Raw genomic sequence first — 19,715 nt, 5'->3', positions numbered from 1 at the left:
TCATTCCCTCACTGCTTCACAGATTTTTTTCTGAGCGGTGGCACATGCGCAAAAGGTGCCAGTTTCCCTTTTGGGCATGCGCCCTCCCTCTCGTCAACATCCAGCCGGGCCACTCTGGATGCCAAGGAGAGGGAGGTGCATGTGCAAAAAGGAAACTGACAGATGCCGGAGAGCAGGCCGCCAAGAAGAAGCGCAGGAAGAAGGCTTATAAAGGGGAGAAAGGCCACATAACTACTAATATAATGTGTAATTATTAAAATAAATATAGCGGCCCTACTTTGCGGATTGTCACTTATTGTGGGTGGTCCTGGAACGTGACCCCCGCGATGAGGAAACACTGTATTCCCTGGCAGAGTTGCAACCACTTAAGAATATCATATCTACTTTGCCCTTCACTATATCATAGTTTATTTATTCCTCAAGGTTTTTAAGACACAACATAATTATCGTACTTAATTCTATAAATCTCAAGGAAGTAAATACAGGATAAAAACAAGGTGGTTGTCTGAAGGAGAAAGAAAAAAGGGATAGTAATCAATATTTGTCTAATGAAATGAGCCATTCATATCAACCACTTATGGGATACAGAGGAAAAATTACTCATCAAAATGACAGTTAAACTGCATATATTTATTAGCTGTAATTATAAACAAAGCACTTACCACAAGAATTCTGAAAGCCTGGTAGATTTTTCAAGACTTCGAATGCTTTTCCATATTGTGACTTCGTAATGTATTCAGATGCCATTGTACATAACAAGTTATGTCGAGTAAGGACATCCATTCTATCACAAGGCCATGATAGTGTATTTATTACCCAGTCTGACTCTGGAGATATTAATACTGACATTTTAAAAGTCGCCAAAATAAAGTCATAAATATTGACAAAAAAGAAATCACAAGGCCTAATACTCAACGATGCTGCACTGCCTTCTCTTTTTCACCTGATTAAGGCAATAACATTTATGTGGGTTCAAATCTTTGACTCCTTTTATTAGCAAACGTAAACAGAAGGGAAAGGGCCCATTCTTTTGTTACAAATTTGAGAATACCCTCTTCTTTGTAATGATTCACATGGAAGAAATGTAAACACTGCTAGCAACTACAAGTCAATGTACTTTATTCCTTGGATAGCTGCTACTGGTCAAAGTAACTAAGAATATCACTGGAAGTAGGTCATGAAAATGTGGAGCAGCAATGGGATCTCAAAGAACCAAGAGCACAGAAAAAACATCTGCAAAGAACCCTGCAATAATGTCAAGTCACCCTTCCTTCCCAGAATATGGTGGCATTCTCAGGGAAAAAAAATTGGGTTATACATTGTACCTCAAAACTTTCTTTAGATGGCACTAGACCAGCAGTTCTCAACCTGGGGTCCCCAGATGTTTTTGGCCTACTACTCCCAGAAATTCCTGCCAGTTTACCAGCTGTTAGGATTTCTGGGAGTTGGAAGGCTAAAAACTCTGAACCCAAGGATGAGAAAAACAAGGGTTGCCCTATTTTTGTAACAAAAGATAATGAAAGTGACTTCTTGGCCAGGGTTTCCAGAAAATCAAGAACTTCAGCATTAGTGGCCTGGTGGGGAGAAATCTCTTTGCCTTCCAAGAAGGCAACAAAACAACCCCACTTCTTCTCCAATATATGGCAGACTGTTAGGTTTGAAGATGGCTGGAGCCGATTTACCATTGGATTAGATGTAGAACCTGATTCTCTAAGCCATCAAGTGTAGGGCTTTGGTGTCAACATGGCAAACCGCAATCAAACATTGAGAGCAGGTCCGCACAGGGAGGGAAACGGAAATATCTGTGTCGAGGCATTAGCAGTACTCGGGCAAATCAATGACGTCATAGTTACCAAGGAATAATCAGGATGCACTGAGAAGCATGGGCCTAGAGCTTTTCCAAAACCTTTGGGATTAGGAGCAATAGTGGGAATGCTAGGAAGAGATTATGCTTTCACTCCACTGGGAAAGCATCCCATAGGCAATCCACTGCCAGATTTGGGGGCCCTCTGGCACAAAACAGGTAGCACTGGGCATTGGTGGCAGTGGCACTTCCGGATAGCCCCAGATGCTGAACACATGGACCAGGATAATTTCATTACAATACTTGCAGCAAACATGGGGGGGGGGAGATAGGTACACAACAGAAGAGGCAGCTCTTTGGGTGTTATGAAACAAAGGATCATCAACCAACTGCATCGACTGCTTTACTTCAAGGCTCAGGGTCATGGCTCTATGCAAAACTTGGTCTGCAAACTGCCTCAGATCATTGGTCGGGGATGGAGCGTTGATTATTGAAACTCTCAGTTCTGGGAATCTATCTGGGAAACAGTATCCTGATGAAGCACATGAGTTGACCTCCAACCAAGAGGGCAAGTGAGGAGCATAACACAATTTTAGTTAATACTTGTTTTTGACTAACTTTTGCCACCTGAATCCAAAAATGACCCATTTTTTTCTATCACATCAACTTTTCAAGGTACAGGATACTCTCACTCAAGGGAGGTTTGTTCTCAGCCAGTAGGAGAGAACTGGTGCTTCCTTTGATCTAGCCTGGAGTGGTCACAATTAGATAAGGTGTAGAGAAGAAACATGACATGATAGAATAAAATGTAACTGTAGCTTTGAAATCAGCATGCCTTTTAAGTCTAAAACAGCTGAAAAATTGAATACAACAGGAATTATGTTCCCCAGTGTAATCTTTGTCCGAGAAATCATCATCCACTGAGCAGACTGACCTTGTGGGGGAGTCATACTCATTGCAGCATATAATGATCCCCATCTTGGAGGACGCATTGGGTGGAGGCAGCAGAGGAGGAAGGCCAACAGCTTCCATAGGAACCTCGAATTTACTGCCCCCAGAGTGGGGGGGAAACATCATCAGCCCAGCCATCTATCATGACAATTGGGAGATCTGGCCCTGGGACTGCCCTCTGGGCCCCTGGTACATTAGTGATTAAATTTGGCGGTTTTGTATGAGTGCTGGCAAATTGCCCTTTTTGGCCACTTTCTTGGCATTATTCTTTCTGGTCTCCTCGGTTTTGTGAGTCTTTTCTTAGGCCTCCTCAGCTTCATAACTCTTTTTCAGGGGAAGTAGCGGGGGTTTTGGATTTCGTATTTTTCAAATGAGAAGCAGCCAGCTCTTCAGCTAAGTGCTTCATAGCCACCTTCACAAACAATGTAGAAAGGGGCACTAATTTCCCCGAGACCGACACGGAGACCGAAGCTGAAGGCCCCATTATCCACATGCTTCATTCCTGAATGGGATTTTGAAGTCAAAGTCCACATCGAGACCAATGAGGAAGGTGAAAAGGCTTGCTAATACAGTGAGTAGAGAAGCCTTGCCTCCCTCTTTTTTTCATACCCGAGGCATAAATGCCTGGCAACGAATACAGTTGTGGATGGACTAACCTTTGCCCAAGCAAGGGATGCACTTGAAAGTATCTGTATCAGGCTACTTGCCAAAACACATTTAAACAGAGTAGTGGAAGCCATACCAAGTTAGCAGAAGCACTGTACTCATGGGGCAAAGTACTCAGAATGGGAGCAATAGTGACAAGAGACTGGCTGCAAGAGAACAGAGATTGGCCTCGAAGGAAGACCAGAGTTGCCACTAGTAAGGCCTAGTACAGCAAAACCAAACTCAATGAGTGAAGGTTCATGAACTGGTTGCAACACGGACAAAAGGAAGTGAGGGGTTTTGGCAGCAACTGGGTTTTATATAGCCTCAAGATGGTGGGAAGGGCTACCACTAAACTTTTTCTGCCTAGTGATTCTAGAAGGTTACAAACAGTGCTTTGCGCATGCGAGAGGATACCCAATTGTGTGATTCACAGAAACCGCAAAGAAGAAATAAAATTTCTTCATCTAACACAGGTACAATGCAACACATTTGGAAGGAACTAGCGTGGATGGTGAGAATATGAATTCGTGCTTACAGAATTCAATTTGCAAATCATTCTTAGCTTGGTATTCAGTAATATACAGTTATACCATAATGTATTTGTGTAACATATAATTTATTGGTTAATTAGATCATTGTCTACTTAGAAAATCCATGTGATAAAAAATTCATTATGAATTCATTATGCGTATTGTAAAAAATGTATTCATATTCAGGAGGGAGCATGCCTGTTTTTAATGGTTCCAAAGTCTGAGATACAAAGCAATGAATTCAAACTATGGGAAAAGAGATTCCACTGAAATATTAAGAGAAACTTCCCGATGGCAAGTGCTGTACAACAGTAGAATATGCTGCCTCGGAGTGTGGTGGAGTCTCCTCTGGAGGTTTTTAAACATAAATGGCCATCTGTCAGAAGTGTTTTGATTGTGTTTCTGTATAGCAAAAGATTGGATTGGATGGTCCAACTCTATGATTCTACTAAGTTTACAATAACAGAAAATAATTACATTTCTGTATGTAATTACATTTCTGTATGTATTTACTATATTGATTAGTACCCGATTCTTCTATTCGTCCCTTAGTGTTATTTGTAGACTACAGTGTATTGGCTTAGTAACTTAAATTCTCTTTGGCTTTTTAGATTATAAACAGGGAATGTATTGTTTTTATTGAAAGCTATGCTGAATGCCTTTCTCAGTAAAGTGCGGAATAAAAATGTTACGTATATATTAGCTTTCTCAGCATTCAGTTATCTCTGCAAGTATTTTGTTATAATATTAAACTAACAACTACATCTAAAACCAGCATCATTTCATCCAATGAAAAGCTTACCTTTTAGCACCCACATTGCACCATCTATGCACTCACATTTGAGAAAGATTTCCACAGCAACATTAATAATAGAGCATCTTGATGCCAATCTCTCATAACCAAGAAGTCCTTTCAAAACTGTGAAGGGTATCTGTAAAGCATGAAGTGCATCCAGAATCTTCTTGGCCTATGAAACAAAAAGAGGAAAGCAGAATGGAGAATTACCACAGCATCAGTATTTTGTTTTAGGATATTTGTTCAAACATAAAATTGTACATTTTTTCCCTAGGTTCAAACATAAAAAGGTTTCAAAATAACAATTTGTCCAAGTTACAACACAGGAAGGCTCTTCTGCTTATAAGCAGATTATGAGTATGAATTAATATTACTGCTCAAAACACAACTGCTACAATGGTGTATATTCAAAGTTTGCTGAAACTGACTTGAAATTCTAAAAATTATATTAAGGTTTATGGAGTGTCTACCAATGTTAATTTGAAGCTTGCTCTTGTAGCCCACTGCATTTATATCCTACACAGAGTCTTTTGGTTACAAACAAAATAGATTCTGTGGTTTGTTCTTAAGTTGAATTTGTATGTAAGTTAAAACAGGTACATTCTTTAAGTGTAACTTCAGCCAATTTAGATTTGGATAGCATAGAGAAGGGTTAACATCTCTGTAATGTTTGTTTTACTGTCTCTGTGCAGAAGACTTCACCGCACTTTCCTTCTCTGTGACAATTGGATTTTTAAAAAATGGGTTGCCATGAAAACAAGATTGGTGAGAAAGCTTCAGTGGAGACACCTTTTTCCATGATAACTCTTTCAATGGTGAATTTCCCTTCCTAGAGTAGATTTCATGACTTCCTGTTGCCTCACCCCCATTTTAACAAGAAGTTAGATGTTTGTTGGATGTTTGTAACTCAGGGATTGCCTGCATATTAAAGTAATGTGTTGAACTAAAAACGTGGATTATCTACTTTTTTTCAAGGTAAACATTTAAGCTAGAAAATCTACACAATATAACTAAGTACCTTTGACCACTGCTGCTTCTTGTAATATGAAAACATAACACTTATTCCAATCCTTCCCAGCAAATGCTTGTCTGCTTCATTATGATTTGCATCAGCATTCACTACAAAAGAAAAATATTAGCAAGTGCTATTTTAGACTTCTTCAATTTTTTTAAATGAAGCAAAATGGGCATAAATTAATTTGTTTACATGAAATAATAATAATAATAATAATAATAATAATAATAATAATAATAATACTTTATTCATATTCCACCCTATTTTCCTGATGGGACTCAGGGTGGACAAAACAGACAAAAACACAAAGGCAAACATTTAATACCTTGAAATAGCATGAACACAGATAGAATAATGGGCCACCCAAATCACAAAATAAACCAACATCTAACAAAAAATTATAACATAGAACCTAAAATTACATAATCAATTAAATTATATCTAACATAAAAACATGAACATGAACCTCAATTTACAAAGTCACTAAAGGTTCATTAAGAAAAATATTTAAAATTAATTATGTTGCAGTAATGTCAACTGAGCCAACAAGGCCAGAGTACAATAGAAATTTCCAGGCAGAGGTATATTAGCTATCTATAGTTATCTAATCCTCTTCCTCACCATATGCTACTGAGTACAGATGGGTTTTAATTGTTTTTTTAAAGGAGAGAAGGGAAGGGGTCATTTTTATTTCTTTAGAGAGGGAGTTTCAGAGGTGGAGGGTGATCACGGAGAAGGCTCTTTCTCTTGTTCCCACCAGCTGTACTTGTGACTAGGGTGGGAGAACAGATCTGAGCGACTTTATCTGCAAAGAACCTAGCAAAATCTTCACAATGAGCTGTTGATTGGTCAGGGAACCCGGACTGAGCAGGGTTTAAAAGCCCTCTGTCCACTCGAAACAGCTCCCTCGCGTGGTTCTTTGCAGATGCAATGTTGGCAGCGCTAAACAATTTTTGTGCCGCCTTCACTGCCGTTTAAATGAGCTCTAGAGCGTTAGTGGCAAACTCGGTCAGACTCGCTGCAAGTTTGCCACCAACGCTGCTCTAGTCTCCGTTTTTCTTGTTTCATCATTGTCAGCTCCCTAGGGTACCAGGGAGCCAATTTGGCTCTGCTTTGTGAAAACAGACGTTCAAGTGTGAGTGTGCCAACTGCCCTGGCTACCTCCAGATTCCAAAGGTCTGCCAAAGCTTCGACAATTTTACAAAGCTTAAGTTCATATAATTATGGTGGGGAAAGTGAGCTTGATTTCACCTGAGATGATTCAGAAATAGAAGGGAAAGAGAGAGGTGACAAATGAACATACAGTTCTACAATATTGGAAAGTTTGTCCATGTTTAACTCCAGAACAGCCATCCGCAGCTCCTGGTTGGCTTTTCCTGGAAGTCAAAGGTCCTTCATAAAAATGTACGTTTCCCCAACCCCAGATTCAGAGTAGGTAAAACATTTACCATGACATTCAAACTAGCCTAGGGAATTGGCAGTGGCTACAACTCTACTGTAAGTGGCGAGAAAAGGAAGCCAAAAAGGTATTACCATAGTTACGTTGGTCTTTCTCTAACATACTCTCCCTGTTTGGGCCTCACCCCAAACTTCCCTTTTCTGATTGGTCTGTATGTTTGGTACTAAATCATATGTGGTTCCATTGTGCTCATAATATGGAAGAATTAATGGTTTCAAATTAGAGTGGAATTTAAAATGAAAAGGCACTCACATTTCATTAAACAGAATCATCACTTTCCCTCTGGATTTGTTTCTGAAATAATGGACAATATTCTATCAATGTTACCTGCAGCTGCAAATTCACAAAAAGGAATCCTTAGCTTCTCCTTTAGGACACTGGTTAAGATGTTAGCAATGGACACTGAGTACTTTTCATTCACGTCCCCACATCCTCTCCTCACATTAACGTACAAAGTTCCCAATTTAGCCCAGTCACCCTTTTCTTTACAGTGCTGTTCAAAAGAAATGATAAAAAATATAGACGTTACAATAAATGATGGTGACAACACAAATATGACAAACATGAATACAGAAAGATCGCCTGTATACAGAAAACCATATACATGGACTTACTAAAAAAACAGTTTAAGCATTTTCTAGATTCTACAGGCAATTCTATGGTATGATCCTCCCAGGGATTGTCACAGAGTTGCACTGAAATACCTAAAGAATTCCTAGAGGATATGATTGCTATATTTAACAATATCCTTACTTAGAATCAAACTACAGTTCTGAATATCAAGATTTTAGTGTAAGCACATCTAAAATGCAATTTGCTCAGGAGAGGCTGCTTCAACATATCTTCTCATTGAAAATGAATTATTTTAAAAGGTAACATCCCAGTCATTCTCTCTTACAGGTGTAATCATTCTATCAGATCTTACTTTCATATTATAAGATTAGCATTATAGTATTAAGTGTCTTTCACACAAAATATGCACATTGTACCTGAAATTCTGCTACAGCTGAATCGAAGTCACAAAGACTGGCCTTTTTGAAATGTCTTTCCTGAAATCTTAAGAATAATTGTTATATAATCATCCATTTGAGAAAGCTTAAATTTAGGTTTAACATTAAAAAATTAAAGTTTTAATTATTCCCTCTCCCTGTTAAGTCAGGATTTCATAACATACAGTATATTTGCAGCATCCATGATTGAGTAAAAGAGCTGAAGAGAAACAGCTGCAATCCAGAAACATTACAGTGTTCATCTGAACAGCTTGGAGTAAATGCTGAGACTACTGCCTAGGATGGTGGCAAAAGACCGATATTACTCGAACATCACACAAGACAAGCAAATTCCAAATACAGCTTGATAGCAGTGTCTTTGGCTTGAACTTCTCTTCTGTTGTTCTTCTGGTAGGAGAACATTTGGAAAATTTTGATTTTACAAACACAAAGAAAGACGGTTAATAATCTCCTTTCCTGCTACTGTTATGCTATAATTTCTAGTGTGAAATGCCAATTCCACTTTATGCTGATATTAGATGGTCAAGTGACACTCTATGAGTGTGCTTTGGATGTGGCTTAAGTGCCCATTCATTTAAATTATTACACTGGGAAACCTCAGTTTACCTCCAGTGATCAGGTGAGAAATAGAAAGGGTGGACATTTCAATTTGATTTCGTTTCAATTTCAGATGGCAAAGTAAATGAAACTTTTAAAAGTTCTCATATACAAAGATTTCAATGGCAAATGACTCCACCTCCTCTGGGGATTGTCACAGAAGCCAAAAAGGCAAAACTGCTCATTGTCTCACCTACCTGGATTCCTTTTCCCAACTGAATCAAAGAGTTTCAGACCTTACAGTTAAAAAGCATTTACTTCATTAGCCTTGCCTCCTCCTTCTTGTTACTACAAGCTTCAGGCTCAATCAGTTGCCGGCAGATAAAAACCAGTAGTTACTTTACTCTGATCTATCCTGAATCAGGAAGCTCCAGGAACAAGGGAAAGGGGGCAGAAAGCTGGGTGGCTTGTTCTTCTGCACTTGTAATTAAATGAAAGCTTCTTTAAATGTAAGATTCTGTTCATTTATATTTACCTGCGTGTGGGTATCTCTGTGTGGGTGTGTGGGAAACTAACATAGGAATTGTTCAACAGTGGGCTACAGAAAGGCACGTGTTTCTGTGGTTATATTAAAAAGAGAACAAATTCTAAACCGGGAGGGAAGAAGTGACATCAACGTTTTGGGAAACTGTCAAATGAAATCAAACCAGCAAAAGGGCTGGAAACTGGGCAAGGTACTGCATGGGCAAGCCCAAATCATGTGTATAATGTTGTGTGTAATAATCAAAAACAAAAGCTGCAATTCTAGAGGGGTTCCCATGATGCAAAAAGGAAAGAAAGGAATCAGAAGCGATGAATTTTATCACATGAGGGTAGTTAAATGAAAATACAGCAGTATAGCCTGCTTGGCTTGTACTTACTAGATGAAATCGTGTCTCTCCTGAGGATATTTAACATTTCAATCTTTATCCAAACATTTATTTTCGTTCATTGGTGGGGAGAAACCATCAATGGCTCCCAGTGCTGTTGCTGTCCCAATACTGCCCCTGGTACAACTGGCCCTGCTACAGCAGAAGTTGCAACATTCCAGCTGTCATGTGGAGTGTTGTGTAGATATGATTCTTCTCCTCTCTCCCTCATTATTCCCCAGCAGAAATAAGTGGCTTTTATTCAAAAAAAATTATACTTTTCTTCTTTAAATGTTATTGTTTTGTTGTAATTGTGCAATTGCAGAAAAAATAAATTTAAAAATGGAAAGAAGTGCATGCTCTGGGAAAAACATACATGGGTAGGAAGGCGGGGTAATCAAAGTGATGCAAAAGAGGAATTGCGAGACTGTGAATCACCAAAGCAGCACCGTAATGGGACTGAAGAGAAGTGTGATTGTTTCATTTGCTGAAACAGTGCAATTGCTGTGAGACAACAGCTTGGTGTGATAAAGTCTACCCTTTTTTTAAAAGCAGAAGTGCCCTGTGAGATAACCTCATTATTAGACATTTTTGCCTGAGATTATATGCTTGCAGCTACAACAGTATTTTTACTGGTGATTAAAATAAAATAACAATAATTGGTTGGGATATGAATTTGCTGCAGACAGTTTCTGCTAGGAATTTTTTGGTATGAGTTTACAGACATATTCCTGAAGAAAAGGTAGGGGAGGGTGTGGAATAGAGTAGGACTTGCTTTGGAAAAGACAAAAGGTATGTTTTGGAAAACTAACACTGAATGCTACCAGTATTATTTTCTCGACTGCCCGCATCGTATCTGCAACAAACAGACCAGCAGAGTTGTTCAGGGTTGTCCGGGAGCTCCTTCATCCTCGTGAGGTGGAGGAGCCCCTTGACAACTCGGTCACTCGATGCAGCGAGTTCGCGCATCATTTTGCAGATAAAGTTGCTCGATTACGCTCCGACTTGGACGCCAGCTTTGATACAATGCCTGATGAGGTACCTAGAGCATCTGTCGATTCCATCTTGATAGACTCGTTTCAACCTGTTTGGCCTGATGACGTGGACAAGATCCTTGGAGCGATGAGACCAACCACATGCGCTCTAGATCCTTGCCCTACCTGGCTTATAAAGCTTGCCAGGGGTGGGTTGGTCGATTGGTTTTTGAGGATTATCAATGCCTCACTGGAACAAGGGCTTTTTCCATCCAGCCTGAAACAGGCAACTATTAGACCAATTCTAAAAAAGGCATCCCTTGATTCCTCCATTCTATCGAACTATCAACCAATTTCAAACCTCCCATTCTTAGGCAAGGTTCTGGAGCGGGTGGTGGCCTCTCAACTCCAGGGATTCTTGGATGACACCGATTATCTTGACCCATTCCAGTCTGGCTTCAGGCCTGGTCATGGCACTGAGACGGCTTTGGTCGCCTTGGTGGATAACCTCCGCAGAGAGCTTGATAGGGGGAGTGTGTCCCTGTTGGTTCTCCTGGACATCTCAGCGGCTTTCGATACCATCGACCATGGTATCCTTCTGGGACGGCTCTCTGGGATGGGCCTTGGGGGTACTACTCTGCAGTGGCTCCAGTCCTTCCTGGAGGGCCGATCCCAGATGGTGAAGCTGAGGGACACCTGCTCGGACCCCTGGCCTTTGACCTGTGGGGTCCCACAAGGTTCCATTCTGTCCCCCATGCTTTTTAATATCTACATGAAACTGCTGGGCGAGGTCATCCGGGGTTTTGGAGTTCAGTGCCATCTCTACGCAGATGACACTCAACTCCACTACTCCTTTCCACCTACTTCCAAGGAGGCCCCTCGGATCCTAGACCAGTGCCTGGCCGCTGTGATGGGTTGGATGAGGGCCAACAAGCTGAAGCTTAATCCTGATAAGACAGAGGTCCTCCAGGTCAGCCGTTCGACCGATCGGGGCATAGGGTGGCTACCTGTGCTTGACGGGGTCGCACTCCCCCTGAAGGCGCAGGTCCGCAGTTTGGGGGTCCTCCTGGATTCATCGCTGTCACTTGATGCCCAGGTGTCGGCGGTGGCCGGGAGGGCCTTTGCACAATTAAAACTTGTGCACCAACTGCAACCGTACCTCGAGAAGTCTGGCTTGACCACGGTGGTCCACGCTCTAGTTACCTCAAGGATGGATTACTGTAACGCACTCTACGTAGGGCTGCCCTTGAAGACGGTCCGGAAATTAGTTTTCCTGCTCGGACCCCTGGCCTTTGACCTGTGGGGTCCCACAAGGTTCCATTCTGTCCCCCATGCTTTTTAATATCTACATGCTGGGCGAGGTCATCCGGGGTTTTGGAGTTCAGTGCCATCTCTACGCAGATGACACTCAACTCCACTACTCCTTTCCACCTACTTCCAAGGAGGCCCCTCGGATCCTAGACCAGTGCCTGGCCGCTGTGATGGGTTGGATGAGGGCCAACAAGCTGAAGCTTAATCCTGATAAGACAGAGGTCCTCCAGGTCAGCCGTTCGACCGATCGGGGCATAGGGTGGCTACCTGTGCTTGACGGGGTCGCACTCCCCCTGAAGGCGCAGGTCCGCAGTTTGGGGGTCCTCCTGGATTCATCGCTGTCACTTGATGCCCAGGTGTCGGCGGTGGCCGGGAGGGCCTTTGCACAATTAAAACTTGTGCACCAACTGCAACCGTACCTCGAGAAGTCTGGCTTGACCACGGTGGTCCACGCTCTAGTTACCTCAAGGATGGATTACTGTAACGCACTCTACGTAGGGCTGCCCTTGAAGACGGTCCGGAAATTAGTTGGTACAATGGTCGGCAGCCAGGTTACTAACTGGAGCTGCTTACAGGGAGCAGTCAACCCCCCTGTTCAAGCAGCTTCACTGGCTGCCGACAATATTCCAATTCAAGGTGCAGGTTATTACCTATAAAGCTCTAAACAGTTCAGGACCTGCCTATCTTCATGACCACATCATCCCCTATGAACCTATGCGCTCTCTGAGATCTTCCGGGGAGGCCCTCCTCTCACTTCCGCCTTCCTCACAGATACGTCTGGTGGGGACGAGAGAGAGGGCCTTCTCGGCTGTGGCCCCTAGGCTCTGGAACTCCCTCCCCAGGGAGATTAGGTTGGCGCTCTCCCTACCATCCTTTAAGAAACAATTGAAAACCTGGATGTTTGGGCTGGCCTTTGGAGAAACAGCCATCGGATGACCAGCCTCATTATAATTCTATCCTGAATGTTATGTTATTAGGCTCCTTTCATTGGGGTATTTTAATCTAATGATTTTATCTTATATTGCTGCTATAGTCCCCCCCGCCCCACCTTTGAAGTTGACGGATTTGCATTGGTGGTTGTTTGATATTATTACTGTTATATAAACCTTTGTTTTAACTTCTGTTTTATCATCTTCTTGTGTTTTAAACTGTGTATATTGTTTAATGTATTTGTGCTGTTACTTTTGTAATGTTGTGAGCCGCCCCGAGTCCCCACGGGGAGATGGTGGCGGGGTATAAATAAAGTTTTTATTATTATTATTATTATTATTATTATTATTATTATTTTAAGAAACAAACAAGCTAACACACATATTGGCTACAAACAAGACAAAGTTTAGAAAGCTAAATGTAGCCACTGCTCGGCTGGGATTACTCTTTTTAGTTTGGAGGGGAAATTCCCATTTTTTCAGATACCTACTTTGTGTACAGTATACTTTGTATACTGTGTATTCGTGAACTGCTGTATTTATCTCCCTACAGTTTCTGAGTGAAGTATGCATCTCGGTAGCCTATCAGCTGCTTTACTGGATGTCAGAGAACTGTGGCTTAAAGTGGACCTGATCCAGGTTTTGCATTTTAGTTTGCATTCCATGACTTACAGATTGGAAAAGTAAAAGATAATGGCTCAATGAACTCCCAAAATGCGGACAATAAAAGAAAACATGGAAACGAAACAAAGAGCCATCCATGATCACAATGCTCATTATTCATGGTCTGAATAAATAGCTTATAAGAGATATAACAAAGATTCCCAAATATTAATTTGAAACACATTATATGCACTCATTTGAACACACGGCTGTCATGCTTTATGACTTAACAGCATTTCCTAAACATGACCCAGTAGTAATATCTTCCAACAAGATATAAAATCAAGTCACCTGTTTCAGTGGGGGTTTCTTAGGGCAGAAATCTAGACTGACATTTCCCCATGGTGTAATTAGGAAAATATACTTATCTACCTGTTGTAATATAATTGCTATGAGAAAAAATACATACCTGGACACAAAAGTGGTTATTTCATGATTAGAAACTTGTAATTGATTGAGAAACTTTGTAATACAGCAAATATGTTCATATTCAAGGGCCAGTCCAGCATCAAAAAGCTAGGGTATTCAAAAACAGAAATAAAAATTCACTTCTGAATATGAACATTTTAAGAGGACTCCCACATAATTTGAAATCAGTGTTCTGTAGAAATGATAGAACATAAATAGTTTGATAATGCATCTGTATGTTACACCTTGTATGACATAAGTTTATGCTGAAATTAGACTGGTAAAAAGAAATCTACAGAGAAATCTGTAATTTTGGTGGTTACAGCTATCTAATTCCAAATACACAACAGGTGTACCAATCCATAGGTAGTGTGGATCACATTGTATCCATTGTAAGGCGTACAAATTTGGAAGCAGACTCCAATAACCTAGTGCCATCAAATGAACTTTCTGGACTGAATCGTTTCACAGCCATTCATTCACAAGGCTCCAGAGAAATGTCAGCGTGCAGGAGGCATCACAGAGTTCATTTAAGCTTGTATTCCAAATAAATCTATCCCTTAATCTTTTGCTTATGTATGACATAGGCAGCAACTTTATTTCCTCCTATCCCCTTAACCTACCCCCTTCTTATCATCTCCAAGATAAACAGGCAATCATTCCCAATCATATTAAATTCATAATAGTGAAACAAGATGGGTCTCAGGTCTCAAGCTACATCAAATAAGTACAAAAATGCAAAGGAAGAAGCTATTTGACTACTACACCTACTATATTTACTGTATTTGAACTAGTTTAAGAGGGAGGAAAACATATTTAATATATTCCAAACACTATCAGGTTTTGCTTACTTACTGAAAATTACCAAGGAAAATACCAGTAAATCCCAAACTACCTTCTATCTATCTCACACATGCTAAATATCCCTTATCCAAAATGCTTGGGGCTAGAAGTGTTTTGGATTTTGGAATACCTGTATTTGCATATGTGTACATAATAAGACACTTAGGAAATGATACCCAAATTTATTTATCTTTTATATACACTTATACCCAAAGGTAATGTTATATAATATTTTTTTAAATAATCCAATGCATGAAAGTTTGTATGCATCAAATCATCAAAAAGCAAAAGTGTCACTATCTCAACCATCCATGTGGACAATTTTGGAGTATTTTGAACTTTGGAAGTGCAGATAAGCAATGCACAATCTGTATTATGGAAACAGCAACTGGCACTATGGAAACAATCTTATTCATAATTCTTTCATATTCTTGGAATGTTCTCACTTAGATATTTCTATTTCTTACAAGCTGGAATTAGGATTAGAATCAGAATTTTTATAAGGTTTTGGCACTCTGACAATGATCAAAAAGATTTTGGAGACTGAAAAGAAGGTATGTAGCGGAAGTAGAAAGACAAACAAAAGCTGTATCCCAGGGAGAGAAGCATTTATGATGGGATCAAACAAAGTTAATTCAAGCCATACCTTACATGACATGTCAGTTAAATCAGGCACTGTGTCTTTTAATTTCATGGAAGCCACTTGTTCAAAAACTTTGAGAAGAAACTGTACTGATGGCTATGTAAAAAATAAATATATTAAAATGACAGCTAATTATATCAAAAGTAATTAATTACTTAACAAAATGCAAGATACAATTTCAGACTAAACTGTATCAGCTGAGCATCATTTACAAGGCTACAAAGAGCTTATACTCTGTGGAGATGGTTTCTTCTGCCGTTTCTGGGATCTCATGTTTGTGCAATATGAACTCTACAGCAGATGGGAGTCAATTTTCCCACATTACTTTGGGCACACTGAAAACGCTTTCACCTGTTTATTTCCTTCTTTTTAATTTCTGTTTGAGGATTGGAGAGGCAGAGGTACCCTATTTGTGGGTGGTTTGGGGACCTAAAAATGTGGAATTTAAACAATAGAGGGGTGGATTATATAAGTCTTTAAAAAACCATTGGCATAATTTGTAGCAATTGAACACAGGCATACTTCTGAAATTTAATTTCAATTTTAATCGCATATTTGATATACGTACAAACAGATTAAAACTAAAAGCAAGGTTAACAGAAGATGGACAAAGAATGCAAAAGTTTTATTGTTAAACTGCATCTAGATTCTCAGAAAGCAGAAAAAACCAAACATATAACTTTAAAACATTTATTATAGTTTTTGAAATTGACTAACTGTCCTGAAAAAGAAGAAGCTTAGAATCAAAAATTCAGGTAAAACAATCAACTATATAAAAGACACAGTCAATTATTTCCCTAAATCAAAAGGTTTTCTAAGTCAAAATTCGTCACCCATTCACCTGGAAGTTCACCCATTCACTGAATCTAACAGAGTTCAACAGTGTGTTGTGAAACATGTAAGAAGGTCACTTACCAGTATTTTAATAATTATGCCAGTATTGACTACAAGAAACAATTCTTTCAGCAAACAGGACTGGAGCAAAGAAGCAAGCAGGTCTTTGAAAATTTGTGAATCCAAATATAACCTAGGAATACTCCTTTTGCAGTAATCTGTAAATATCTGAACTAAAGAAAAGGAGAAATATAAGTGTGATATTATTACAATGATTTAACTAATTTAATATTGAAGCATCAATTAACAGAAAAAATGATTTTAAAAGGCAGAAATTGTAGATTACGACGTAGAAACTCTAAATCAGTGGTTCTCAAACCGTGTTCCATGGAACCCAAGGGTTCCACAAAAAGCATTGTAGGGGTACTGCAAAAAATCTTTAAAAAATCTTTTTAAGTAGTCCATGCTGGATCATGAAGAGCTTACTGAAATTTAACGTACCTCTGCTTTAAAAACGAAATTTGAATCTGTGCCACTGAATGCCTTTTGAGTAGGCCTGATAGGTACAATGCCATCAGTAGCTGGAAAGACGAGTTGCTTACCTGTATCTGTGTTTCTTCGAATGTCAGTCTGTGAAATTCGCACATATGGGTTAATTCCTGCGCATGCGCAGCTTTTCGGAACCTTCTAGATCTCAAATTTGAAACTTTTTTGGCGGAGGCCCCGCCCAAGCTCCCTAATAGTATAAATGCCAGTTCCGTAGCCGCCAGCAGCAGCTACAAGACTGAAGCATGAACATTGCGGGGAGGATGGGCGGGGATGTATTTCTTCGTCATGTAGTCTGTGAAATCGCACATATGGGTGAATAGCAAGCTACTAACCTTGGAGGCGGGTTCATGCAAGGCACGATGATAGCACCGCTCTGCCAAAAGCCACGTCTCTCCTGGCCACTGTGTCCAGTTTGTAGTGGGCGGCGAAAGTCAGTGGAGTGGACCAAGTCGCCGCCCTGCAGATGTCATCCACTGGAATGCCTCTGAGGAATGCTTGCGAGGTTGCGACAGATCTAGTGGAGTGCGCCACAATTCACGGCGGAGGGTCCTTGCCCGCCAACTGGTAGGCCAATCTGATCGTTGATACGATCCAGGAAGACATTCTCTGTGTGGAGACTGGCATCCCCAGTGCATCTTTCCTGTACTTGAGGAAGAGCCTTACAGATTTCCTATGTGGGGCTGTTCTATTAGTATAGAACGCCAGGGCTCGTCTCACATCCAGGGAGTGAAGGGCCACTTCCAAGGGGGAGGTCGGGCTTTGAAAGAAGGCTGGAAGCGAGATGTCCTGGGAAAGGTGAAAACTGGAAACTACCTTGGGGAGGAACTTGATGTCCGGGCGTAAGGTAACTTTCTGTGAAAACGAAGATATGGTGGGTCTGACCTCAGTGCGCAAATTTCACTCACGCGTCTCGCTGAAGTAATGGCCACTAGGAAGGCAGTTTTCCAAGACAGATGGGATAAGTCACAAGTGGCCATAGGCTCGAAAGGGGGTTTAGACAATTGGGATATCGCCGCCAGGTAAGTCTTTAGAGATGAGAGTGAGAGGCCTGCAGATGACAAGTGGACCAAGAAGTCTAAGATTACTGGGATGGGTGCTGAATACGGGTCCAGGCCCTGAGGTTCGAGAAACTTGGCGAAGCGAGACCATTTGTACTGGTAAGCTTTTCTAGTTGATGTTTTCTGGGCTGCATCGATTATGGCCTTGACTGTTCCTGACAGTGCGACGGGGGGCGGAGTCTCCACGCTGTCAGGCGCAGTGAAACCAGGTCTGGATGGTAAACCTGGCCGCCTTGGACTGACAACAGGTCTGGTCTGTGGCTTAGGTGGATGTAGTCCCCTTCTGCTGCATTGAGGAGCGTTGTGAACCAATGCTGTCGCGGCCACCAGGGGGTCACCAGAATGCAGTTTGCTTTGTCCGATACAGCTTTTGCCACCGTCTTTGGGATCATCGGTATTGGTGGGAACGCGTAAAGAAGGCCCCGATTCCATGTGAGCATGAAGGCGTCTCCCATGCATCCCGGAGCCGACCCCGGGCAAAGTCTGGCACAGAACGTGGCGCACTGCGCATTTGTTGGTGACGCGAATAAGTCTATCGATGGTTGGCCCCAGCGGCGGACTAGATGCTGGAATTCGTCCTGATGGAGTTGCCATTCATGGTTCGATGTGGTGGTTCTGCTGAGGGCATCGGCCAGGCAGTTTTCTTCTCCTGGGAGGTAAATGGCTGTCAGAAGAGTGCGCCTGTGGATACACCATTCCCAGATTCTGGCCGCGAGCTGAAGAAGAGTCCGCGAGTGTGTTCCCCCTTGCTTGTTGATATAACACTTCACCGTCGTATTGTCTGTTAGCAGTTGGACAACTTTGCCGCGCAGGGAGGCCTCGAAGGCTCGTAGGGCTTTTTGAACTGCCAGGAGTTCGAGGAAGTTGATATGTCGACTTTTTTCGTCTAACGACCACTTCCCACGTACCGACAGGCCCTGCAGGTGTGCACCCCAGCCTTGTAGTGACGTGTCCGTTGTCAGCCACCGGGATGGACGGGGCTGTGTGAAGGGCATGCCTGCACACACGTTCTGTCTCTTTGTCCACCACCGAAGCGAGCGGAGCACTTTGGTGGGAGGCGTAGCCAGGTGTCTTGACTGTCGGTGACGGGACTGAAGTTTTGGAGGAGCCAGAATTGTAGGGGCTGCATTTGTAATCTTGCAAACTGGGTTACAGCGGTAGTGGACGCCATGTGGCCGAGAAGGGATTGAACTTCCCATGCTGTAGCACAACCACGTGCACCGAGGTTCACGATGGTAGACCGGATAATACAGAAACGGTCCTCTGGGAGGGATGCCCGCTGAGTGGTGGAATCTATGTCTGCTCCGATGAATTGGATACGGCGTGTCAGAGTTAGTATTGATTTCTCTACGTTCACCATGAGTCCCAGATCCTGGAGGAGAGACAGAGTGAGGGATACATCAGCCTTCAACTGTGACCTCGATATTGATGTGAGAAGCCAATCATCCAGGTAAGGGAATATTGTTACTCCTTTACGGTGAAGATAAGCCGCCACTACCGCCATGCATTTGGTGAATACACGGGGAGCTGTTGAAAGGCCAAATGGGAGAACATTAAAGGAGAAGAACTCCTGTCCTATGGCGAAGCTAAGAAATCTACGATGGTCCTTGTGAACTGATAAATGAAAATAGGCGTCTCTGAGATCGATCGTCACAAACCATGCCCCGCGTTTCAACAGAGGGATGATGCTGGATAGGGTGACCATCCTGAACTTCTGGGGCCTTATGTAGAGATTAACATCCCTCAGATCCAGAATGGGTCGGAGGCCGCCATCTCGTTTTGGAATCAAAAAATATCTGGAAAAAAAGCACCTTGCTGCTTCGGAAGGGTGAAGCCTAGAAATAG

The 19,715-nt window shown here is 41.7% G+C and overlaps 1 protein-coding gene across 1 annotated transcript in view; it reads right to left on the bottom strand.

Moving 5' to 3' along the window:
• The window catches only part of topaz1 (testis and ovary specific TOPAZ 1), a 107,440-nt gene that overhangs the window by 8,983 nt on the left and 78,742 nt on the right, over positions 1 to 19,715 (bottom strand). The window contains exons 12-19 of the mRNA XM_062957851.1: positions 16,345 to 16,496; positions 15,433 to 15,525; positions 13,945 to 14,051; positions 8,193 to 8,259; positions 7,531 to 7,696; positions 5,748 to 5,848; positions 4,736 to 4,901; positions 663 to 827 (exon numbers count right to left, since the gene is read on the bottom strand). Of these exons, the coding sequence (XP_062813921.1) occupies positions 663 to 827; positions 4,736 to 4,901; positions 5,748 to 5,848; positions 7,531 to 7,696; positions 8,193 to 8,259; positions 13,945 to 14,051; positions 15,433 to 15,525; positions 16,345 to 16,496 (1,017 nt within the window). The remainder of the gene's footprint in view (positions 1 to 662; positions 828 to 4,735; positions 4,902 to 5,747; positions 5,849 to 7,530; positions 7,697 to 8,192; positions 8,260 to 13,944; positions 14,052 to 15,432; positions 15,526 to 16,344; positions 16,497 to 19,715) is intronic.

The sequence above is a fragment of the Anolis carolinensis genome, chromosome 6 (genome assembly GCF_035594765.1).
Source record: "Anolis carolinensis isolate JA03-04 chromosome 6, rAnoCar3.1.pri, whole genome shotgun sequence".
Classification (NCBI taxonomy): domain Eukaryota; kingdom Metazoa; phylum Chordata; class Lepidosauria; order Squamata; family Dactyloidae; genus Anolis; species Anolis carolinensis.
The sequence above is the reverse complement of the archived record's forward strand: the minus strand, read 5'-3'. Positions and strand labels throughout refer to the sequence as shown.